This window comes from Pezoporus occidentalis, unplaced genomic scaffold, assembly GCF_034315485.1.
Source record: "Pezoporus occidentalis ecotype Australia unplaced genomic scaffold, CSIRO_AGI_Poc_V1 ctg157, whole genome shotgun sequence".
Taxonomy (NCBI): domain Eukaryota; kingdom Metazoa; phylum Chordata; class Aves; order Psittaciformes; family Psittacidae; genus Pezoporus; species Pezoporus occidentalis.
The window spans coordinates 106,766-132,739 of NW_026913393.1; the positions used below are offsets into that span (position 1 = coordinate 106,766).

The 25,974-nt window shown below is 41.2% G+C and overlaps 1 protein-coding gene across 11 annotated transcripts in view; it reads left to right on the plus strand.

Moving 5' to 3' along the window:
* Window positions 1–25,974, plus strand: part of DYM (dymeclin) — a 226,070-nt gene that overhangs the window by 27,253 nt on the left and 172,843 nt on the right. For all 11 annotated transcript variants that reach the window (XM_062611731.1, XM_062611742.1, XM_062611737.1 and 8 more), the window contains 3 exons: window positions 7,695–7,767; window positions 21,626–21,751; window positions 23,365–23,507. In XM_062611731.1, coding sequence (XP_062467715.1) covers window positions 7,695–7,767; window positions 21,626–21,751; window positions 23,365–23,507 — 342 coding nt within the window. The remainder of the gene's footprint in view (window positions 1–7,694; window positions 7,768–21,625; window positions 21,752–23,364; window positions 23,508–25,974) is intronic.

The window sequence follows — 25,974 nt, forward strand, 5'->3', positions numbered from 1 at the left end:
CAGAATGTGATGAGAGCTTTTAGTTACACATTAGCTGTTGTCATCTGCTAGAATTAAATCTTTGTTAACAAGCTGTTACAGGTTCTTACAGCAAAATAGACTTCTAGAGTGGGGTTGGAGTTGTTTGGTTTATTTTTTCTTTAAAGATTTGTATTAAGTTTAACATGGCCATTTATTTACAAACTTATTTTGACATTTATTTTAAACAGTTGTGCAGAAGTGATGCTGTAGACCTACCTTAGCTTTAGTCATTTTCATACAGTTTAAAAGGTGCTAACAGCTCTCTTCAGAAAAACAATAGAACTGGGATAAAGCTTACCATGTATTACTATAGGAACAATGATGTTGCAATTATTTAGTGTTTCTTTTCACATACGTTTCATAAACCAGCAGCAGCCAGGGAGTGGAATTGATGCAATTTTCAGGAATCTAGTGAGGGAAAATAACAGTACTGTGGTTAGAACTGATTCATTGAAAAGCCAACTGCTAAAATTTAATTAGTGGGCAGTAGTTTATGCAGGAGTGCAGGAAATCCCAAAGAATTTAGGCAGAATGTTCAAAACCAAGTGCATCTCCAGGAAATGGTTCACATATTAGAGAATAGGGCTGGAAAGGACCTTAAGAGCATCCAGTTCAAACCCCCCGTGTCATGGGCAGGGGCATTTCACACTAGACCATGACAGCCAAGGCTCTGTCCAGCCTGGCCTTGAACACCACCATGGATGGAGCATTTACCACCTCTTTGGGCATCCTGTTCCAGTGCCTCACCACCCTCACAGTAAAGAACTTCCTCCTTATATCGGACCTGAACCTCCCCTGTTTTAAGTCTAGACCCATTACCCCTTGTCCTGTCACTACAGTTCCTAATGAAGAGTCCCTTGTAGGCTCCCTTCTGACAGCGTCTCTGAGGTCTCCACGCAGCCTTCTCTTCTCCAGGCTGAACAGCCCCAACTTTCTCAGCCTGTCTTCATACGGGAGGTGCTCCAGAGTCCTGATCATCCTTGTGGCCTCCTCTGGACTTGCTCCAACAGCTCCTTGTCTTTCTTATGTATTACACCAGGCAAAAGGTGGCAGGGAAGATGTTCAAGTAATCTAGCTATTCTGTTTCTGCTATCACATCATTCTTTCTGAATGAATAATATGAATGCATTCAAAATCAGTTTGATTACAGCAAAAAGAAAGTTGTAACACTGCTGCAAATCGTCATGTAGGCCTGTATCAAGACACTCTACAGAACACATGATAGATAATGCTGGCATAGGAGCCTTGATTGCTTTTGCTTTGTTGTAAAGACACTGTTGAGTTTGTAATTGCATGTTGATTGTTGCATAAAGCCAAAAATGGTCTTGCAAGAAGAACTGGTATGAGAACGGTAGTATGGTGTGAGTGGATTATGGAAGAACAACTAAAAGTGTCTGACTCTGGATTTCCCTCAACAGTCAGTCCAGCAAGGGTACGTGTTGGGAACACCTTATAGCTGCTTGCTCATTGAATAGGTAAAACTGTTTGTTAGAATCTGTTCTCTTCCTTGGCACTTGCCTTTGCTCTGGGGGAAGCAGACTTCTGGTGCCAAAAGATTAACTGCTACATGCTGAAATGGTTTAATGTATTTAAACGGTGCTGAGTGATCTCCAAGAATGAAGTCACCTATCTGATGTGTTAGAAGGCAACACCTGCTTATAGAATCATGGAATAATTTGGGTTGGAAGGGACCTTAAAGCTCCTCCAGCTCCAACCCCTGCCACGGGCAGGGACACCTTCCACTAGAGCAGCTTGCTCCAAGCCCCTGTGTCCAACCTGGCCTTGAACACTGCCAGGGATGGGGCAGCCACAGCTTCTCTGGGCACCCTGTGCCAGCGCCTCAGCACCCTCACAGGGAAGAGCTTCTGCCTAAGAGCTCATCTCAGTCTCCCCTCGGGCAGGTTAAAGCCATTCCCCTTGGCCTGTCCCTACAGGCCCTTATCCAAAGCCCCTCTCCAGGTTTCTTGTAGCCCCTTTATGCGCTGGGAGCTGCTGTAAGTTCACAGCAGACTGCCTACAAGTGTGTACTTGCATTAAAAAACATTGCCCACCTCTTGCTTCAGTGGTATACTGCAGCACAGTACAACAGGTGGAAAATCTGTTATGTTTTGTTAGCTTGCCCCTGCAACCTTTATTCCTTATGCTGGGGGTTCCTCGCAGCATGGTATGAAAGTGATTCTTGTCACAGGGGTAGATCCATGTTTATACCATGTCTAGTAGCACTTGATTGTAATTCACAGTGACATTTATTAGCGATAATTTTGTGCATATTGATGGCAAATGTACTTAGCAATTAACTTTGAGCAGATTGCTCGCTGGATGTTCTTGATTAGGAAGGTAATTGTGTGTGGTCTGCTGGTGAGAGGGGTTGAAGGCAGGAAGCAAGGAGCTTCTCTTTGGCTCATGTGGCTCCAGTGTGCTGCTGCTTTTGACTCTGGTTTCCAGTTGGAGATGGTTCTTGTGACCTTCCTCAAGATGTTGAGGTTCATAATGTGTTGTATTTTCAATAGTTACTCGTTTTGGTCCCTAGCAGATCTTCACATAGGTTTTTTTAAGTATTTCTAGAGCATGGTCACAAGGTGAATGCCCTCCTATAGCTTTTGGCTTGCGTATAGGAAAAGTGATACATCATTAATGGAGTATAATAAACTACTGTTGTGTTAGGGCCTATTGAAGTGTGCAGAAAAATAATGAAATGTGGTTTTGTTAGTATTTTTATAATTAAATCAAGTGTATCTTTATTTTAACTTTGGCGGTTAAAGCGTGACTTGTTATTGTGAAGTTTACACAGATTTATTAGTACTTTTACTTAAGTTTAATGTGCTTAACGCTGTCTTTGGTGAACATGTTTTTTTTTAAAAATTCAAGCTTTTCTGTGTTGTCCTTGCTGTCTTTACATTTACCAGAGCTTGATGATATTTTGCTGTTCTTCAGTTGTGAGCATGGTAAAACAAACCTTATACACAATTCTGTGAACTATATAATGTAAATAAAATATCCATATAGATAAGAGCTTTCACAGAGTGCCTGAACTTTGAAGTACTGTTTGCTTATTTTCTTACTGGCTGGTGAGTAGATATTGGAAAGAACAGTGCAACTAACCAACAACACAACCAACGTCTCTCTCCTGTTACCCATTTTTCAATGCCTTGTTCAATCTCACAGCCTTCTAAAGAGAGGTAACCATTCTTTTCAGGATCATCTTAAAATCTGGGAATCACTGTAGTTGTGTGTTTGAACCGTGAGCATCCATTTTTTTCCTTCTTGGTGAAGCTTATGTCCAAGTACCATGTTCTCTGTGTTTAAATGTAGCACAGTCAGGAGTACATAACTGCAGTGTCAGCACATCAGGCTGCTCACACTGCAGTCGGTCAGAGCGTCAGCATCTGCTGTGTGATATTTGGTATGACAGGCACAAGTGTGTAGTGTATGACAGTAATGATGTATGGAAAATGGCCTGGCATTGGCTACTCGGGAATATACCTTGTATTTTGGAAGATTGTATATGACATAGCCACAATTGTTTAGTTAGCATTTTTTAATAAGTCTCTTATCTTGAAGATTTCTCCTCCCGGATTTGCAATTTATGTGCTTTTGCTTTTTCTGAATGTCCAATTTGTGCTTTTCCCAACTAAACTGTGTTTTAAGCTCAGAAGAAAGCTGAGCAATTGTGCTTTGTGTCATGAAATGTGATTATTAAGGTTTTTCATTTTCAAGTTTGAGTCCATAGATATGTTGTAGCCTATCATTATAAAGTTGTAGTGAAGAAATTGTACGTGATTAGTCCCTGCTAACAGCGTTGTTTATTGAATTCCTTCAAGAATCATCTGACCATTAGTAGAAGCTTGTTCCTTTTGACAGTTTTCGGAAGATTCTTTAGTCCAGGAAGAGCAACTTTTGCCTTTTCATCCACAATTGGGAATTTGCATATAGCTTTGGAGGATTTTTGTTTTGAGGATGTATTTGGGCTGATTTAGCCTGGAAGAGAGAAGGCTCCTGAAGGGGAGATGTGGGAGCAGCTCCAGTGCCTAAAGGGGCTCCAGGAAACCTGGAGAGGGGCTTGGGACAAGGGATGTAGGGACAGGCCAAGGGGAATGGCTTTAACCTGCCCGAGGGGAGACTGAGATGAGCTCTTAGGCAGAAGCTCTTTGCTGTGAGGGTGCTGAGGCGCTGGCACAGGGTGCCCAGAGAAGCTGTGGCTGCCCCATCCCTGGCAGTGTTCAAGGCCAGGTTGGACACAGGGGCTTGGAGCAAGCTGCTCTAGTGGAAGGGGTCCCTGCCCGTGGCAGGGGTTGGAGCTGGATGAGCTTTAAGGTCCCTTCCAACACAAACCAGCCTGTGGTTCTGTGATGTGATATTGAAGATTGTTGATGGTAGGAAAATCCTCATAGAGATTTCAGCCATATTCTTTAGCATTCAGCTAAAAAATCTGGATATTAATAAATCCTCAACTGGACTCAGCGTATGCGGATCTAAGGCTGGAGTTTGGCTGGCACAAATCATCCATCTTTCAGTGAGGCTTCCTCTGTCTGTATCCCATAATTTTGGCACAGTCTTTTACTATTGTGATTCAGAGGTGTAAGAGAGCACACTCTGTTTATTACATTCTAAATCAAACCATCAATGCATTTAACCTATTTTTGACCTGCCGCAAGAGACTTTATTCATACTCTGTAGAGAAACTTTTATCACTCGGCTGCTAAGGGCAGTGTTTGTTCTATTACAGCAAATCCGAGGACACAGAGGAGGGAATAAATAACGATGCATTTACTTCAATCCTCAAATGATTTCATGACTGCTCAGCTGTCATATAAAAGAAATGAGGGATGGCAATTAGTTTATGTACTCGTTACTAACACTTTTAAGTGAAAGTTGGGAGCTCTGGGGAGCCCACAGAGGTGGAGATAAAACCACAAAACCCAAAGAAGCTTTAGGTCCACCAGTTGTGTAACACGTTGAATGGATGGGGTTTAGTTACTGTTTTGCAAATAACAAATTATCTCCTTATTGGTGCCTGGATTCTATCCTATCTGTAGGAGCAATAGGGAAGAAAAAGAACCTTGCTCTGCCCGAATATCTTATTAATAAGCACAGCTAGCTGCTACAGCAGCATATGTCAGGTTTTGGCAACACAGCAGTTAGGTTCTTGAGAGGAAAGACTGTTTTATTGTGAATGTTAAACCCTGCTTCATGGCCAAGGATGGAGCTGGGCTGGTTTCAGTAGAAGTGGAGTCTCTTGGCATGTGTACTGTCCTCTGGATAAGCTGTTTTGCTTGTGCAGTGCTAATCCAGTGTCTGTAATGTGTATAGCTTTGAAAAAGTTCTAAAAAAAACCAAATTATGTAAAAAAAAAAAAAACAACTGAGAAATCTAACCCAAACAAACCCCACCAAAAAAAAAACCCTACAGTTCAAGTAATGCACATGTTTGAGGACTTCAATATATTGGTAAAAGATGATACTTCAGCATAACTGGACATTTGAAAGCTGTGTGTGTTTGCAGTTACTTCTGCATTGCAGCAGACTTTAGAAGATGCACCTATGATTCTTCTCTGTGCAGGTCTGCTCTTATCTGGACAGATTCACCCTCTGCTTATATTCCCCAAGGCTTTATACGTGTCTTTGATCCAAGTATGTGATCTATTAATGTGAATGACTATTGTGTGTATTGTCTCTATCCTGTTATTGAAAAGGGCATTGTTTATGAAAACACATAGTGTTCTGCGTTTATAGCTCTCTCTCACGTTATAGATTTGGCATGAGTCCGCCTCATTGTCTTGGCAAGACAAGGATTAAACAAGAATGCATGTGCCCCAATGGGGAAAAGGATACATTCGTTATTGTAGCTGAGTGACACTGATTACAGCAATTAAGTCTTTTTTTTTTTTATTTTTAAAGAAAAAATAGTTTGAGAGCAGAGCAGGGAAGACTAACATCTTCCATTCTGTGTGATTGTACTAACTCAATATTTTTGTGCTTTATTTTGATTATACTTTGGGGGAAAAAAGCCCTCTTTCATATTGAGATAACATTAATCTGTCTTCAGATGGGTTGTGTATAGCATGGTGGGAGAAATTATGTTCTTAAAATGCACTCACTTTACTTTTTTCATCCTTTTTCCTCCTCCTTTTCCTCAGTTGTTAAGAAAATGAGGCACTTTTGGGGACGTAGTCTTGCTCTGTAAGTGTTTTCTAGATTCAGAAAACCTTAGAAAACTGTCACGTTTAAGTTACTTATAGAATACATTATCTGGGCTTCATTATTGGCTGTGGTTCTCTCTAAGGTTAAATACTACTAGCAGTTCTCTTTTTTTTTTTTTTTTTTTACTAACAGGAGCTACATTGTGTTACTCATGGGGGATTCTATATAAAGGAAACCACGTTTCCGTGATAAAAACCTGATTTCCTTTAGAATGTGCAGTTCACTAGGTGACAATTTTTAATGTGTTTTTAATAAACTGATTGTGGAAAGAAATAATTTTGCTTTATTGTGAATATTCCCTCTAGTGTGCTTCTTAAAATTGAGTCCTGGCTTTAAGAACAAACTTGGGTTAAACAGAGTAACACTGCCATAACCTGGCTGTAATGTTGTGTTTATTGCAGGATGTATTTATTTGAAAATACAAAATAAACAAGCTTTTGGGTAATCATTGAGATGTAATGCAGAGGGGAAAAACTATGCATGCTTTTAGGCCATTCAGCACTATAAAACCCTACACTTCTTTGTGCTGTAGGTTTCTCTTTATAATTTTATTTTGAAAGCAGAAAAAGAGATTTGTCTTTTTTTGGTCAGTATTATGTGACAACTTCAAATGGTTTAATAAGCTTTTTCCTCAGTAAGTCTTCTAAGTTTTCGGTACAGTTGCTTTTAAAAATTGCAGTGCTAGTGTAAAATACCACCAGTTTTATTGCTTAGAATAGCTGAATTTTTAAAATAATTATGCATTTTTAAAATAGTCTTATGCATTTTGTCACACTGTGTGTGAGTAGGGAATAATTTCTGCTCACTTGAAATGCAGTTTTAAAAGTTCACAAATCCTTATTGTAAAAATATGTGAAACCTCTTCAATAAGTACATATGTGTTCATGAAAAAGTAGTGTGTACGTTTGATTGTGTAAGAGCAACAGCGATGTGTACAGCAGGCTGCATTCGTTTGAAGGATCACAGTTTAGAATATTGTTCAGTGTATGTTAGGCAAATGGAGCAGTTTTTTGTCTGTCTCTGCTTATTCTTCGCTTGGGATTAGAAAAAAAGTGGAAGATAGATGAAATGCAGGGAATTTTGAGATGAGACTTGGAACTGTAGAACTGAGGAAAAAGTCAGTAGTGATCAGCTGTTCAGCTGTTAGCGGTAATGCCATTCAATATGACCTTAGATAAGTAGGAAAGTAAGGCTCAATGTGCTTAATATTAGCATGTTTTTACAGTACCAACGTCTCACTTTCCAATTGTTATTAGTTATCTTTTTATGTATTAAAGGGTAAGCATCACTGTTATCCCAGTGATAATCCCAAGCGCTTTCTGTTTCAGGAAGGAATGCCATCTACTAAAACAGAATTTATCTTCTGGTGTCCATTCCTTAATTAAAATACTGATTGTCTGGATCTAGGTGTATAAATCTTTGCTTTCTTTCAGTATTTGAAAATCCAGAAAACCTTTATATGCTTCTTTTCAGGAACAGAGTGTGAAGACCTCATAGAAGAATTGCTGTGTTGCCTTGTCCAGCTCATTGTTGAAATTCCCCTCTTGTAAGTTGGCTTTTTCCTTTATCTTTTTCTTGCCTCCTTGTGTAAACTGAGCATTTGAGAGAATATAAAAGTTAGAGTGATGGGGCTATAATGTTTAAATACTTGTGTGTGAATGCTCCATGTTCAGTACTGATAACGATAACCTGCAGCCAGTACCAGCCCTGAGTCTTCTGTTGGAAGAAGTACTTCGGCATCTCACACACGCTTCAATTCACCAAGAGAAGTTATCCCGTTTTATTTTGTAGTAGCTTTGACATTTGTTTGAGGAACCTCTGTGGGCACACAGACAGTTGCTGGTAGCTTATGGCTGTAAATGGTTGTGCTGATTGTACAGGGAGGGGTGCGTTGGGGTGTTGCTTCGTCTCTAGGGGGTGCAGCAAGGTGCAAACTGAAGTTTGTCTTCCACAGTTGCATGGCTTTTTGAACTGCATGTGCATTAAATAAATGTTATGACTCATTTAATATTAATTTCTGGAATATCAGTGAATTGAAATATCAGTCTGAAGAAGCAGGAAGACCAATGAGTAAGTGGAATGTTTCTGTAGATCTCCAGATTTGCTTACCTAGCTTTTTTCATGCATCTGCCGTATTTGACGTATATTGACTCCACATCTCACTGGGATACATGTCATGAAACATACTTCAGTATTACATGAAGGAGAACTTATTTTGTTCTTTGGAAATAAAAATTGTTTTATGCACCTGTCCTGGTATGTTTTAACCTCTTTTTTTTTTTCTGCAAATAAACTTTATCAAAGATAGCGTTAGCAGTATTAGATGATATTGTGCCTAAAATGTGGTGCCCCAAATAAAGGATCACAGCTTTAATTAATAAGAGTTTCAGATTATCCCTTATAGTGTAGTGTAAAGCTCTGCTGATGATTTAGGTTTTGTACTTCAGATTGTTCTTTAAGTTGGAAAGCTGACAAAATGCAATGGGTTCTGAAACACTGCTATCATTAAATACAACTCTGTCACCATTACATGAGCGTTTTGTGTTGGTAGTATGTAATGAATTAGTGATATGATTTAGAGCGTCATTCTGCGAAGCTTGTCAGGACTTCCTGGAACAGATACACTTTTTGTTTGGAGCAGATTAAAGGAAGTATGAGGGGTGAAAGGACTGCGATATATGGGCAAGTTCATAAATCCTGCAGGGTTTTATTTCTGTTTCTTCTAAGTCCCAATGTGTGCGTGGGGTCCAGTATTACTTACTTTGTCTTTCTGGCAGAAAAAAATTTGCGGGCATTATTGTTCTTAACCCTTTTGAACAACTCAACCTGTCAGCATCTCTGTTTCTTTGTGAATGCTGTTGCTGGGGATGCAAGTAGCTGTTGAAAGCACTTAGTTTACTGAATAATATAGTGATAATAATGGTTTATTTAAAAAAAAAGTGACAAAGCCTGTCTATAATCTTAAATGTTCATCTTAAAACATATTCACTTTTCATAAGGGAAAGTTGTGGAAAGTTTGCATTTTGGGTTTCTTTTTTTTTTAAAATAGGTTTCCTTAGCTAGTTTTTCTCTTGAAATAGAATGCTACTGAACTGTTAGTAGGATACTAAAACTTACAAAAGTAATTTATTGTCTTGTTCACCAGTATAACATTCGTCACAATGTGATAATGCCTTAACTAACCATTTTATCCCTAAATCATCATAGGGGGAGTAGGGTAGGGGAAAGGAGATACGAAAATTCTTGCTTTCTCTAATACACAATCCAACTCTTCATAGAGATGTTATAAAGCTCAGATTTTTGCTTACTGTAATTTTATTTGCTGGAGGATGATCAAGATTATTTTAGTAGTGAGTTTACCTTTTGCTTCCCTCCCTTTCCTTGGTCAGATTTACGCTGTAAATTCTTTCCCTACTTTGTATTAAAGGAATAGTTAATTTCTGTCTTTTGGGTGGAATAAATCAAGAAAAACATAAGCCTACTATGTGAATTTTGGGAAGGAATATATTATGTGTAATACATGAAGTATTCAAACCTTGGGATCATTTGCTAGAGGACAGGCAGCATTGGCAGCATACAGTGGCACTGCTAACAGGGTCTCTGTAAAGCTGCTATTAAAGATGAATTTTTGTTGTGACAGACCATTAAAATATCCATGCTGAGCCTGTGTTTGAAGTGTCATTCAGAATAGCAAAGTTTTTGTTAGGAGCGCTCAATAGCCTGAACTGTGGATTGTCACAATTTGTGTGTCCCTTGGGTTCTGTGGATGCAGTTTCATGAAGGAGTGGTGGATACAGCTGGCAGCTGCTGTCTAAATATATTGCTTCTCTACACCCTGGTTTAAGCTGCTGTTTTTCCTCCTTCACTGAAATACTAAGATTATTTTTAAACCATCAAAGACCATCTCGGTGTCTGAAATGCAGGAGCAGAGGTACCTGTACAACAGTCCTGCACTCTTTGCTTTTGGAATGGTTCTAAATGTCACATGGGAATGGCTTTAACCTGACAGAGGAGACACTGAGATGAGCTCTTAGGCAGAAGCTCTTCCCTGTGAGGGTGCTGAGGCGCTGGCCCAGGGTGCCCAGAGAAGCTGTGGCTGCCCCATCCCTGGCAGTGTTCAAGGCCAGGTTGGACACAGGGGCTTGGAGCAAGCTGCTTCAGTGGAAGGGGTCCCTGCCAGTGGCAGGGGTTGGAACTGGATGAGCTTTAAGCTCCCTTCAAACACAAACCATTCTATGGTTTGATATGACCAAAACCAAGTGTAAGACTTTGGGCTTGGCAGGGGTGCTGAGTTCATGAACGCTTGAGTCTGTGTGCAGTGTGTGCAAAGCTTGCTCACCTTTGAGCTTGCTCTACAAGCTTTATTAGAACAAGCTCATGTGTGTCTAGAAAGTAACCTACAGAGGGATTTGGAAAATGCAGGTGGGCAGTCTAGCTCAGAATGAATAAGGAAGGTGTGAGATGAGGGAGAAGTCAAATGGCAAATCTGTATCTCACTACTCCATATCCCTTAGTATGAAATATAACTGAAGAACCAAAATGTGTTGATTGTCATTGGGAAAGGCTGCAGAAGTATACAGCAAAGCATATCTAGGAGTGTCTCAGAATTGTGTATGGTGAATTTAAGAAACTGCTTCTCAAAGTTAGTTTGTATTGGGAAAGGTAAATACTTCAAGGCAATTCAACTTGGCATAGCTAAACCAGGTTGTAGGAGGGACCGTGGGGCTCTGCAGCATTGTGGCTCTGTACCTGAGGTTTATTAAAAGTATCTGGAATTATCCCTTTGAAAAACAGGCCCTGCTGCATTGTATAGAATGCCAGGGAAGAAGGTTTCATGTTTAAGTTTAAGACATTTTATAGAAACTACAGCATTATTGCTTTTCAAGGATTAGACTTTTGCAGTCCCTTATAACATTTGTGTTATGGTATGTTGGTGTTTGATTTACGGCTCCCTTGGGTATGTTATGGATACTCAGCTTTTTCTTTGGTTTTGTTAATGTTAGCACTCAAGAGTGTACATTAATGATTAAAAGTGCATAATCAGCAAAAATATGCCACTTCAGTATTTAATTGTATGACTTTAATGTAGAAACTATTGCTAACGTTATGTTGCAAGATAGAGCTCCCAAAGTTAAATTATAAAGGCTTCTTTCAGCAGCTTGTTAAGAGCTGGTATACATAACTGAACATCTGGTTGTTATCAGTAGGTTTTCACTTCATTAAAATCTATAAATGCATATGGAGGAAAAATGAAATACCGGGATTTAGTTGTGTCACTATTGAGTAGCACCCTGTGGTGCCAGTAGAAGTTAGTTGATATTTCTAATACATTCCATTGTTTCCTATAGTTACAACTGGCTTAGGTTGTAATCTCAGTTATTTCCAACTGTAAACATTAGCAGTGTTTTGTTGCATTTAAAGATGTTTCACTGCATTTCCTGGGAGCTTAGAAGGAGGGAAAAGGGCAATATAACTGAGTATAAAGCTCTACAGAGTCATTGCAGTGTAGAGTGCCATGTTGAGAAACGTTTAGGCTTTTTTTCCTGGAAATTGTGAGCAGCGAAGAGGTTAAGAACTGTTTTCTCTCCTATTTCATGGCTGTCATATTTTTATTATTTGCTACTTTTGGAAAAAAAGGCCAGAATAGCGCTTCTTGAAAAAAGGACTGTTCAAGGAACTTTAATCAAGATTGTAGTAGCTCCAATATTTGAAGAGCTATTGAGTTCAGCATTTTTGGCAATTTTGTCTAATCATCAAAGGGAAACTTCCATCTGTTGAAACTTAGCTTGAAGCGAGCGAAAATACCCAAACTGCAAGAGATTTGTGTTGCTTCGCTTTGAAGATCCTCAAAGTTTAGGACTCCTCTGTGTAGGAGGGATCTGGTGAATATAAAGAGAGTTTTATTTACTGCTGAACCTTGTGGTGGTGCATCAAATAAAAAATACTGATTTATTTGGAAGATTTTCTTCATCACTCTCGCATCCCTTTTTCAGCTGGCAGATGTGTGGCCTCTTAAGTGAGTAAAGGTCTTAAGCAGGAGAACCTTTATCTGTATCATGTATTTTTCTTCCAGTTCTAATTATATTCTAATTTAGTTTTATTTCAAACTTAGATCATCGTTTCTCCATGACCTGGCTTTTCACCAGGCGAGGTTTAACTGCCATACAACTTGTAACAGCCTTTGTAATCGGAGGGCATATTATTAGTGGTGTATAGTGTGTATCATACATTGTGCTGTATATTCAGGCTCCTAATCATCTGCTTTCTGTTGTTCTGGTTTTCAGCCCTGTTTTCACAAAAGGTATTGGATGCATCTTGAAAAATATGCTTGCTAATATTTGAGGTTTGTCTCTGATCTGGGCAGCAAAGAGAGCTAGCCACTGAGGTCAAGTATATCTCTTTTTGGCATCTTAAAAGTTTGAAGACTCCTTCAAATCAGTGACAGTGACCACGTTGACAGCCCTAAGCCTTTTTTCTCTATTGCATACACAACCATGAGACCCAAAGATGTTATTGCTGTCACTACATCAAAATGGCTCTGTCTTGGAACTGCAGTGGCTTACATTTGAGACGTGTTGTGACAGAGAGACTGGAGCAGGTCTGCCTTTCACACAGGGTGGACCGCAGGACATGATTCCTGTGCTCTGCCTCTGTCCAGACCTCTGCAGTGGCTAGAGAAGCTTTTTGAGCACGTGGGGCGTATCATAGGTTGTAAAATGGTTTGTGTCGGAAGGGACCTTAAAGCTCCTCCAGCTCCAACCCCTGCCACAGGCAGGGATCCCTTCCATTAGAGCAGCTTGCTCCAAGCCCCTGTGTCCAACCTGGCCTTGAACACTGCCAGGGATGGGGCAGCCACAGCTTCTCTGGGCACCCTGTGCCAGCGCCTCAGCACCCTCACAGGGAAGAGCTTCTGCCTAAGAGCTCATCTCAGTCTCCCCTCGGGCAGGTTAAAGCCATTCCCCTTGGCCTGTCCCTACAGGCCCTTGTCCCAAGCCCCTCTCCAGCTTTCCTGCAGCCCCTTCAGGCACTGGAGCTGCTCTCAGGTCTCCCCTTCAGGAGCCTTCTCTTCTCCAGGCTGACCCAGCCCGGCTCTCTCAGCCTGGCTCCAGAGCAGAGCTGCTCCAGCCCTCGCAGCATCTCCGTGTCTCCCCTGTATGAATTCTCCATGTCCATCTTCTCTGTAGCTGTCTTTTCCTTGGGGGTTGAAAGGTACACAAGCCGAATCACTGGAGCTGTCCATTTTGGACTACTCTCTTGTGTTCTGTTGTTCACGGAAGTGAGGTCTTCCATTTAGTTTTAGTGGCTATTGCAGACAAGACTTGTTGATACGAAAGGTACATATAAAAGAACATAGATATTAGAAAGAGTCGAGGAGTTCTAAATCTGTAGAGGGAGGAATGCTGGTTAGGTGAAAATGCACGCAGCCGTGTAGTCTCAGATGGCTTAGGAACAGGTCTGGGAATAAATGGTCTTGAGTCCATCTGTCGTTTTCATCCTTCAGATCCTCCTTTTGGAGTATTTTGACCTTTTTTATTTTCCCACTGTCATTCTGTCTCTCAGTTAAGAATACCCACTGCGAGGGAGATGCATTAGGAAATGTCAGAGATGCTCTCAGCTTCCAGTTGGTGTTTCTTGAATGCCCCTTTGGGACATCTCCCCAAATGTTTGGAGTCGGCTATAATGAGCACAGTGCATTATCAGCTGCCGTGGTGCGTATGTGCCATCAGTGGGTGTAAAATTAGGAGTGCTTCCAAGAGAAAAGATTATGTTCACTTTGAGTTGTTGTACTTTATCCTGACACTGATAACCAGGTACTCTACTTGCTTTTCAGTTTTTCAAAACTGATCCTATTCGCTGTGGTGACTCCTCTTTCACCTTTCTGGTGGGCCCTCAGGAAGCAGGGAAATGAAACCTGGTTCCTGTATGATTTGAGAGTTTTTGTATGAATCAGCCGTTTTGGCAACTCTCCTAAATTAGAAAATTAGTTACCTTTTAACCTTTTAATACTTGGAGTAGACAGCGCTGGCTGGGTGAAAGTTCAGGAAAATATTTAAACAGGGAGGGGGCTTGCTCTGGTGGTGTGAGGTGAAATTCAGAGTTTTGTTCCTGACTGTTGAGGCTGTTTGCTGTGTAGGTGTGAAGTCATTTATGAGCTCTCAGCCTCTGTGTGCTAAGATATAGAAATAGCTGTGTTTCATTGAGTAATTAAAGTGTTTACAACACTTCAGAGTTGTAACTGGAGTTCCTTAGCTGAGGTTTTCCTGTATATTGCCTCTACTCTTCGTCTTGGTTCCTCTTTCACAGACTTTTTCTCGTAGGCAGGGAACAAAGCTGGATGATGGGGTGAGCATCGATGCAGTTGTGAGTGGTGCTTGGGGCTGGAGAGAAGCCAGCAGCAGCAGGATGTTGACAGATAGGTAGATTGTTAAAGTTCTTGGAGGGCGATGCTGATAGAAGGTCATCCACATTGTTCTGAATGGGAAAAGCAGATGCCAGGATACTGGGAAGCTGAGGTTTTATCAGGACCATAGTTCTTGTTCTGGCATGGGATGACTGCATCATTTGGAAACAGTAGTTATACCTCTTCCCTTACCAACTTAGATATATAAGCTGCAGGTAGCATCAGACTCCTGCAGACTGCTCCTATTGTTCTTACTTGAGTCTGCAGCAGAGCACAAGCATATTTTAGGGGTTTTTGTATTTTCCCATAGGATACAATTAACAAATGACCTTGCTATTATGATCTCCATGTTTTGGTCTGCTTTTGACTCCACAGTTTTCTTTGTAGATCAGAAGAAATCTACTTCAAAACTGAGTGGTGTGTTGTGGTGTGGCGGCTGTTTGCTGTGTAGTACCATTTAGTGTGAGCGCTTGTCTGTGAGTGCATGTAAGTAATGGCGGGTGTTCAAGCCAGTGCAACTGGAATCACAGAATCAGCTCAGTTGGAAAAGCCCTTTAAGCTCATCCAGTCCAACCATTACCCAGCACTGCCAAGGCCACCCCTAACCCATGGCACTGAGGCCTCGTCTCCACGGTGTGTGAGCACTTGTAGGGATGGTGCCTGCAGCCCTGCCCTGGGCAGCCTGTTCCAATGCCTGAGCACCCTCTGGGGAAGGAATTGTTCCTCAGCTCCATCTAAACCTGCCCTGGTGCAGCTTGAGGCCGTTTCCTCTTGTCCCATCCCTTGTTCCTTGGGAGCAGAGCCCAGCCCCTCCTGGCTCCATCCTCCTGGCAGGCACTTGTAGGGAGCCATCAGGTCCCCCCTGAGCCTTCTCCAGACTGAACCCCCCAGGTCCCTCAGCCGTTCCCCATCACACTTGTGCTCCAGGCCCTGCTCCAGCTCCGTTGCCCTTCTCTGGCCCTGTTCCAGCACCTCAATGTCCCTCTTGTAGTGAGGGGCCCAGAGCTGAGCACAGGATTCGAGGTGCAGCCTCACCAGTGCTCAGTGCAGCGGCACAATCTCTGCCCTGTCCCCGCTGCCACACTGATGCTGATACAGGCCAGGATGCTGGTGGCTTCTTGGTCACCTAGACACAAGCTGCTCATGTTCAGCCCTGTCAATCAGCACCCACAGGTCCTTTCCCATGAGCAGTTTCCAGACACTCTTCCCCAAGCCTGGAGTATTGCATGGGGCTGTTGTGGCCCAAATGCAGGGCCAACTTTGCCTTGTTAAAGATGCTTAAAGGAGATACTGCTCAGCCAGGTTTCTTAACTGACCGCTTGTACGTGCTCTTTTCCTATTTCTACCACAAAGTATTTTATTTTTCTTAATTATTACTGTTTTGACCACAGACCTCTTTTTCAGACATTTGGAGCTCTTAGAGTGCAGTATCAGCATTGTGATACATAAGTGTCTGTAAAAGGGCAAGGTGAAATCTTGGTCCAGTTCAAAAAGGCTCCCTGTAAGAGTGTGCGATGCATGTAGATGGTCTGATGTAGTTCTCCAGCCCCAAATGCCCGAAGGTCGATAGCTCTGATGAAATTTACAGGTCTGCCACCACAACTAATAAATAAAGTAAATCAGTAAAAATATATGTTCTTAATGGAAGAACTTCCTGACCAGAAGAGAAGTAATACCCTTTCCAGTGTGTATTGTAGAAGAATTACTCTACCAGTTTCTTCTAAAGCACTACTACATTCATGTCTAAATTCAGTGCTGCTTTAGAGCAGTACCCAAGGGCCCTTGGGGTCTCAGAGGACCTTAGGATCTCTGCCGCCTACCTGACTAAAGGGATTAAGATGGAAGGTGTTGCTGAATTACGAGATTTTTTTTGTCATTTGATTTTAATGAGTCATTGTCTAAAGATCACTATTGTTAAATAAAATTCTTGGCCCTGGGTTTCCCACAGCAGAGTCTTAGACATCAATTCCTAGAAAATAAATTAGCAATTGAGTGGCACAGGAGTAGGAGTAGCTCAAGCTGGTGCCGCCAGGGAGGGACCCAGAACAAAGGAATTCCTGGTGTTTCATATACCCTTACATTCCATTCACCCAACCATCACACACTGTTCATGTGCCTTGCACATGCCTCTTGGTCCGGTGGTGAATTTTGGTTTGGGGTCTCCTCATGCCTTATTGGGTTCTTTCCTTATCTTGAGGCCAGCTGTAAATTCCTTCTTATCTCTCTCTTGTTTCTTGCTCCTTGCTGACTGGATGCAGTGCCTTTATCTTCCAATTTGCACTGGTCTCAAGGTGTTTGTTTGCATAACTAAGCGCAGGTTGTAAATTAAATTCAGCTTTATCTAAGTGGGAGTTAGTTGCCTATGGCCTAAGGCTGCAGCAACTTCACCTTCCCATGCTTAGCCACTTCTTGTGCTAGTTACTTCAGTTAAAGGAATTCACTTAGCTCAACTTAGTTCACAACAAGTATAATACAGATTACATGATTGTTAAATTTAAAAGCATTCGCTGCTTTTGGAAGGAATCCAGTGACCTATGACTGTTTCTCATTGAAATACAGATATTAAAGTGTTCATTAAATAGATGCACACATTCATATTATGCTAGCATCTAGAAATCTTGCACTTCGTAGCTCAAAGTCATCACTCTCTGAAGAATTCGTAATTTAAGATAATCATAGATACATGTGACAGGTCTTTGCTTTTGAGATGAAATGTGTGTGCGTGTATAGATATATACACATATATATGCATATAAATATATATATGTATAGGGTTTGTTGCCAGAAATCAGTTTTAATGTGGGTGTCACAGGGAAGAACCTGGACCTATTCCATCTGCTTGAGGAAGAGGTGCTTGCTTTGTGTTACTGTGTAAAAAATGTGATACCAAGGAGGACAACTACTTGTAGTAAGGAAAGACCCCAAATGCTGGAGAGAAACCAGCTTTAGAGTTCACCCTATGCCAGATTGTTCCCTCATGAAAGAAGTATATCTGAAGATGGACGAAAGAATAATATCTGTTATCTTGTCTGCCTAATATGGGAAAAATATGCTCCAGTGGGAGGGAGAGAGAAAAAAAGAGGAAAAAGGTTTAGTGAGAATAACTGTTGAGATCTCTGAGAGAGAGAATTCAGGAGAAAAGTCAAAAAAAGACCTTTGTATGCCTTGGTGCACTCAATTTACTTTGTCTGAGTTCTGTGGAATTTTTTTATAAGACACTTGGGAAGGAAAAGGAAAACCCACAGAAACTCAAAACATCATGCAGTTCTGCTTTTCTGAAATAAATATCTAAATAATTCTGACATGTAATTGATACATGAGTTCATTATTTCTAGTTTCCTCCTTATCTGCAAGCAAACAGTTTTCAGAGGAAGTTGGGCATCAGCATAAATTCCATGTAAAGTCATTCTATGTGACTGATAGCTTTGAATAAAAAAAGTAAAATTCAGAACCAGACCCCCCCCCCCATCCTATAGTCTCTCAGTATAAATAAACAGTATTTTCTTTGAAGTTAGAAGAGGTTCCTGGTAGTTCTTGTCACCCTTCAGAGATGCTTGTTTCAGAAAACTGTACATTTGACCCTCAGTGGAGAAAATAACTTTTCTCTGAAGCTTTATACTTGTGCTGATAAATTAAGGGTGACTGTAGCTGAGGGGTTACCCCAAGTATCAGGCCTGTGTTTGTGTTTATGTCAGAGCAGATTTAATTTGAACAGATTCTACAGGTTGAGTGGAATGTTTCTGAAGTTAAATGTGCCCTAACTGGGTTTTGGATAGAAAAAACTTGAGAACAAATCAGTAACTGAACTGCATGAATTTAGCTTGCTTTCTATTTTTGTTTCTCTTAGACTTACATAAGAGTATTGAAAGCAGATTCCCTTCTCTCCCTCACCCCCCCCCCCCCCCCCCCAAAAAAAAATGTTCTGACGTTGCAATAACCTCTTTGATTATTTCTTTGCATGGAATCATATAAGAATAGAAATGAGTTTTTTAATGTCTCCTCAGACTTGCTATTGTGCTTGTATGGTTTGACAAAAACAATAAATGCACGAGTGATTGAAATGGACGGAAAGCACAGTAGACTTTAGAATTTGTTTCCTCTGAGCAGAGTGACCCAGTGCGTGTTGTACTGTGTCATGAAGTTAGCTTTTTCATTAATCAGCTCAAGGTTGGAGGCATTATTCTCCTGTTCTCAACCTTGGTAATTAGAACCTTCTGATTTTTATTTTTTGTTTTCCATATCTAAAAATAATTTTCAACCTATTATTTTAGTTTTGAAAGAAAATGGTTCTGTTTTGATAGAAAAAAATCGATAGAAAAACATCCTATTTTGATAGAGGAATATTTCTTAATTTTTTTTTCTTCTGGCTTAACCTCTAATAATCAGTATTTATAGGTCTTCCTTGCTTTGCCTGGGAGGAAGGTGGGTAGAGGGTTGCAAAGCATCACTGGTTTGCAGAGGGAGTGAGAGCTGTTCCTAGCTCAGCCTTGCTTCTGGCTCAGATGGATTTGTAGTGGAACCACATCACAGTGTAACCTCTGGCCTGATCTAATTATCAGCATTTACTAACTTCCTCAGTAGTGGGCAAAAAGTCAGGTAACTGACAAAACCTAAAAGTAATTAAAATGTACTTCATGATTTAAGGAAGAATGTTATTCAAGCAGTATGTCTCTTCCTGACCTGTAACTAGAAGTGTCACAGATTAAAATACTTGAGTCATGTGGAAGAAGATAAAAACAGTGAGTTTGCATAACCTTCTCTTTCAAAAACATTTTTCTATCAGAGGTAGCGTGGGTTTGCAGTCCAGGAAATTGTGATTCCAGTTTGCTATTGCTTTGAGCAAATAGCTAATAGTCTCTTTGCTCAGAACTCTGGCTTAGAGCTTAGTTTATCTGTGATGCATGAGACTCTTCTTCTCATGCTTTACAGTAATGCACATTACTTGCAGCCCAGGGTATGGTTGGCAAATGCTGTATCAAAAGGAGTGTGACCAGCTACTCTGCTGTTGTGAGACCTCACTTGGAGCACTCTGTGCAGTTCTGGTGTCCTCACCATAAAAAGGACATGGAACTGTTGGAACAAGTCCAGAGGAGGCCACAAGGATGATCAGGGGACTGGAGCACCTCCTGTATGAAGACAGGCTGAGGAAGTTGGGGCTGTTCAGCCTGGAAAAGAGAAGCTGCGTGGAGACCTCAGAGCAGCCTTCCAGTATCTGAAGGGGGCTACAAGGGTGCTGGGGAGGGACTCTTCATTAGGGACTGTAGTGATAGGACAAGGGGTAATGGGTTCAAACTTAAATGAGGGGAAGTTTAGATTGGATATAAGGAGGAAGTTCTTTACTGTAAGGGTGGTGAGGCACTGGAATGGGTTGCCCCGGGAAGTTGTGAATGCTCCATCCCTGGTGGTGTGCAGGGCCAGGCTGGACAGAGCCTTGGGTGACATGGTTTAGTGTGAGGTGTCCCTGCCCACAGCAGGGGGGTTGGAACTGGATGATCTTAAGGTCCTTTCCGACCCTAACTGTTCTATGATTCTATGATTTCTAGCAATACACTTTGAGGGTGTTAAAGTATCTGAGTGTGCTGAAAGTGAGACTGATTTCTTTTAAATGAAATCCAGTTCATTTTGGTAAGGACCACACCAGTGCTGATCTGAGATTAATGAAGAGTTTTACTCCAGCCAGTCTTTTCTGTGGTTAATTTATTATGCTTCAAGAGAGATTGCACTGTAGTTCTCAAGTCATCCTTATTTGAAAGAGCACTTAGTTTTATGTTTATACTTGTTTTAACTTTTAAGAATGAAATTTTTGGAACGTGACATTGTAAGAAAGAAAAATCTTGGCATCGCTGCTTAAACACACTCTGATGCTGACTTTTTTTTAAATTTTATTTTAAATAGAGACACTATAAAATATTTTCATTTGAGAATTATAAATAGATTTTGAATTTCTAGTAGGTCCCAGGGTCAAAAAAACCTTAATAAGTGAAGCTGGGCACATGTTGTAACTTCATGATATTGGACTGTGAATCGTAGTGTGTAAATTTAAACCGTGGGGAAAGCATTAGAAGTACTTAATAACAACCTTTCTAATGGATTACTGGATGATACTGTTGCACCAGGTGAAGTACCTCCTTACTTTTAGAGGAGGTGAAAACAGTCTTTGAAAGGAAGAGTAATACCAGTTCATGTCAAAGTTACATCAAAGTGTTTTGAAAGGTTTCTTTCTGCAGTTTATTACTGGTTAAGGAGGCAAAGGCCGTTTTTCTCCCGTTTTAAAAACAAAAAACAAAATCACTGTAGGCAGAGGTGGGAACAGAAATTGTAAGATATCCCAAATCTCTGCCATCCGTTTTGCTGCACAGGCTTTCCCAGTTAACTTAATGAGCTTTGCTAAACTAATAGGCATCTGTATTTAAGCATCACAGCACATTCTTTAGAATTACCTGAAATATCTTAAAACTATAGTTCACTGTTACCTCAAAAATACCATTTAAAACTGAATGGCTGTACGTACTATCTTGGTATCCTGAGCATTTCTGAAACTAGCATTTGTGTATTGCATTTCTTTCTTAGGGATCCAGTTTTCCTGGCAGATGGATCTGTGTTTGGCTAGCTGGATGTTTCCCTGGCTTAGCAGGATGGTTTTGTGACAATTTTATTTAGGAGGACAAAGGACACACTTTCGAGATACATTTTTTTTTTTTTAATTTTTAGGATGAAGTGTGGTCTGAAAATTGCATCTGGAATGTTCTGGGCAATACCTCAGTGTTTTCACATTGTCTTGGCATATGAATAAAGAGGTGCTTATATCTAAGAAAAACAACCCATTGTTGGTCTGCAGTGATTCTGGGTTTTTTGAATGTGGTGTTTATGTGTTCCCAGTTGAAACTGGCTGTGCTACACAGTATAACCTCAGGTGAAGCTTCCAAGTGTTCTTGGAAGTCAGTTTGTAAACAAACCCAGTAGATTAACCTGTATAAATTTCCCTTTTTTTTTTTTCCTGCAGAGATATTACATACAGCATTTCTTTGGAAGCTGTGACAACTCTCATCGTCTTCCTCTCCTGCCAGTTATTCCGCAAAGAAATTCTGCGGGAGAGCATCATTCACAAATACCTGATGCATGGCCGATGGTACGTCGTGTTCTGGGGTGGTTCCTGAGGGCAAAGCAAATGTTTCTGATTGCTTTTAGACAGTTTGTACCTGAAAACAAATACAGTTGAATACAGTTTGATAGAAAACTTGTTCTGCTCTAAAGAGAACAGAACACAAAAGAAAACAGAACACAAAAGAAAGCGGAGCACAAAAGAAAATGGAACACAAAACAGAACACAGAAGCAAACATTTGTAAAGGTTGGTGGAAGGTTCCAGAGCTACATCTCAGAGCCCAGACTTCGGTAAAACTCCTTTGGAAGCCATTTTAATTTTTTGAGGGTTATTTCATTAACTTAAAACAGCTTTTACTTTTCAGGATGGATTTTTTTTGATCCAGTATGGATGTTTTCCTCTAGCACTGCAGTCCAGAGAACGTCAGAATTGCTAATGGGCCTTTCTGTGGTACAAATACATAGCCCCTCAAAAAGATAGCAAATATGTGCGCTACGATAGTGCAAATACTTGGCAGGTAGTAAACTTGGTTATGTGAGTAATACCACTTGTTCTGGTGAGTCAGTTGTTCTGTTTAAATGCTTTGTCATGATGCTTGCATGCATCATCCTCTTTCAACTTTAAATACCACAAGGGCAGATTTTTAGTAACTATATCTATTGTCTCGTGTTCTGGAATATCTCCTAGATGTAAGAGAGGAGAACTGCTATGGGTGATGTGTAGGGAAAGGAGGAAGGGTCAGCTTTGAGTCTGTGGGCAGAGTTCAGCCTGAAGTAGCAGCAGGGTAGAGGTAGAGCCTCAGTATGCATGGAGTTCAATCTTCAGCTGATGGAATTGACAGTTTGGAGCAAAAAGTGGAATATTTGGGAGAATATGGTCTAAGGGGTCTGGGTTGGGAGTAGCAGGTACTTGGCATCTGGAGAGAGGGCTGGGAATTTGATGTCAGGGAAACTAAGGCAATGCCAAGAGTTGGAGGGCTACTAGTTAGAGGGGATTGGCATTCATCATTGCGCATCATTACAATTATATCATCATGACTGTCTGTTCACCTCTTAATTGTATGTGAATAGGAACCAACTGTTTGCTTCTGTAGAAATCCTTCTCTGTTTTGGAAATAGTGTAACATTTTGTTTAAATCAAACAATTTTTACATGCATTTGTCAAAATCACCGATACGAGGTCAGATGTGGTCTTGGTCTTTGCAAATGGACCGCAGCTTCACAAAAAACCACAAATACTGGGATAGGAAAATGCTCTTCTTACCTGTTCTATGTAACCAAAGCAGAGCAAAACCTAAACCAATATAATGTTTCTCTCCCTTGCCCAAATATTTTTACAGTCGTGTTTTGAGGTAAAAGAATACAATTGTTCCACAAACTGATTGATTTAAAAGTACTATTGAAAAAAAGAAAACAAAAAATATTGCTGTTAAAGGTGCCCCTGCAGAGCCCTTCTCAAGCTGGTGCAGCTTTGCATGGGCAAGGCCTTGGCATTCTTTTCCTTTCCAGTCTGCTTAGCACTGGGAGAGCTACTGTCTGTTTTTAATGGCAAACACCAGCCTTTGCACCCTGCCTGAGCTTTGTTGTGCCAAATTTTGCAAGTTGTGAGTCACCTAAAGCTGTTTTCTTTTTCTTTTCAGTCTCCCATATACTAGCAGACTTGTGAAAACTTTGCTATATAATTTCATTAGACAAGAAAGAAGCCCTCCTCCGGGGACCCATGTCTTTCAGCAGCAAAGTGATGGAGGAGGACTGCTTTACGGAATTGCATCTGGGGTGGCAAGTGAGTCTTATTTTCTATAAATCATACTTCAGACCTTGTGAAGTAGCATCTTCTATGTGACATCTCTTACAAGATCACCTGTAGCCAGTTTCTTTTCCAGCATTTCAGTTATATCAGTGTGCATGCTCAGTATAGAAAAGGTGCCCAGATCATAATCATATATATTTTAGCTTGACATGTGTTAGAACCTGAAGCAATTGTATCTGCAGGACAGCATGTGATAGAAGTAGCACGTAGACCCTATTCTTCTTTTATTGAGATATTAAAAAAAAGCCCTGAACAAACACGTGGTGCCCCATTTGATAAATCACATCCTTCAAGTTGCTTAAAATATTGTAAGAAATACTTTTATGTGCGTATTTTGTAATTACTCAGTGGCCATGGTGACCTGCTCTGTGGCTCTGCTTGAGCAGAAGGTTGGACTAGGTGGTCTTAAGAGGTGCCGTCCAGTCTTATGGATTGTGTGATGTAAGGGAGTGACCTAGACAGGAATATTTGTAACATATTGTAGTGTGTGCCTTTCCCGGTAGGTTGAGTAATGTTTTTTCCTGAATAGTATGACTAGATTCTGACCTTTTGTGGGTGGCCTGTTTGTTATAGACCGATATCGCCAGAAGAACATGAAAGACTTGATGCCAGTTTTGCTAAGAAAATGGGGTTCTCATGTTTGTTACACCATGTTTTGATTGGTGGTTGCTCTCTTCCCCATACCAGATGTGCTTTATCGGTGTGTGTATTACATAGAAGAATTCTTCCTAAAGGTTTTTCATTTTCCATATAAGAAGAATGAAAAAAACAGTATATTGCTAACAGTAGAGGTTTATGTTACATTCTTTTTTCTGTGATAAACTAAGTAACACTTTTCAAGTCAGTTGCTGTTAAAACTGATGCTATTTATTTTGTTTTTTTGTGAAATCCATTCACTAGCAGCATCCCTAGGGGATATTAAAGTTCAGGCTGAGAGTGATCTGCCAGAAAGTTTCACAGTCTGTGTCAGTGCATGTGGATCTCCTCATGGAGGCAGTAAAAGAGCATGTGTCTGTGAGTTGGCACAGTGTAGTCCAGATACATCCCTGCTTCTGTGTAAGATGAGGTTACACACAGCTCAGTGTGCTGCTGGAACATGCGTCTTCTCTCTGATTTCCACTTTACGCGCTCAAGAGTAGGCCACTGTGGCCTGCATTGTGCCTGCAGTGTAAATGCTTCAGAAAGCAGTTGCTTGGTTTGCAGTTTATTGAAACATTGAGTTGTGGTCAATGGCTCCATGTCCAGCTGGAGACCAGTAACGAGTGGTGTCCCTCAGGGATCGGGGTTGGGACTGGGCTTGTTCAACATCTTCGTCGCTGACATGGACAGTGGGATTGAGTGCGCCCTCAGCAAGTTTGCCGATGACACCGAGCTGTGTGGTTCGGTTGATACCCTGGAGGGAAGGAATGCCATCCAGAGGGACCTTGACACGCTTGTGAGGTGGGCTGATGCCAACCTCATGAAGTTTAACCATGCCAAGTGCAAGGTCCTGCACCTGGGTCAGAGCAATCCCAGGCACAGCTACAGGTTGGGCAAAGAAGAGATTCAGAGCAGCCCAAGGAGAAGGACTTGGGGGTGTTGGTTGATGAGAAAATGAACATGAGCCCGTTTCAGTGTGTGCTCACAGCCCAGAAAGCAACCGTATCCTGGGCTGCATCAAAAGGAGCGTGACCAGCAGGTGGAAGGAGGTGATCCTGCCCCTCTACTCTGCTCTTCTGAGACCTCACTTGGAGCATTGTGTGCAGTTCTGGTGTCCATAAAAAGGACAAGGAACTGTTGGAACAAGTGCAGAGGAGGCCCTGAGGATGATCAGGGGCTGGAGCACCTCCTGTATGAAGACAGGCTGAGAAAGTTGGGGCTGTTCAGCCTGGAGAAGAGAAGCTGCGTGGAGACCTCATAGCAGCCTTCCAGTATCTGAAGGGGGCCTATAGGGATGCTGGAGAGGGACTCTTCATTAGGGACTGTAGTGATAGGACAGGGGGTAACGGGTTAAAACAGGGGAAGTTTAGATTGGATATAAGGAGGAAGTTCTTTACAGTAAGGGTGGTGAGGCACTGGAATGGGTTGCCCCGGGAAGTTGTGAATGCTCCATCCCTGGTGGTGTTCAAGGCCAGGTTGGACAGAGCCTTGTGTTGCCTGGTTTAGCGTAAGGTGTCCCTGCCCACAGCAGGGGGGTTGGAACTGGATGATCTTAAGGTCCTTTCCAACCCTAGCTATTCTATGATTCTATGAAACAGAGAGGAGGTTAATTAAATGGTTCCCTACAACATTTTTATTCCAGAGTCCCAACAGGTACATTCTCCAATTGCTAGGGAAAATTGCTATTCAAATGTTTTTGTGAAGCAGTTTCAGAAGGTGGTTTGTAATTTTGCTCGTGGTCGAAGTGTGGTTCTCTCTGCATATTCTCATACTCCACTCACCTTGGTTCTAATCTATTTAC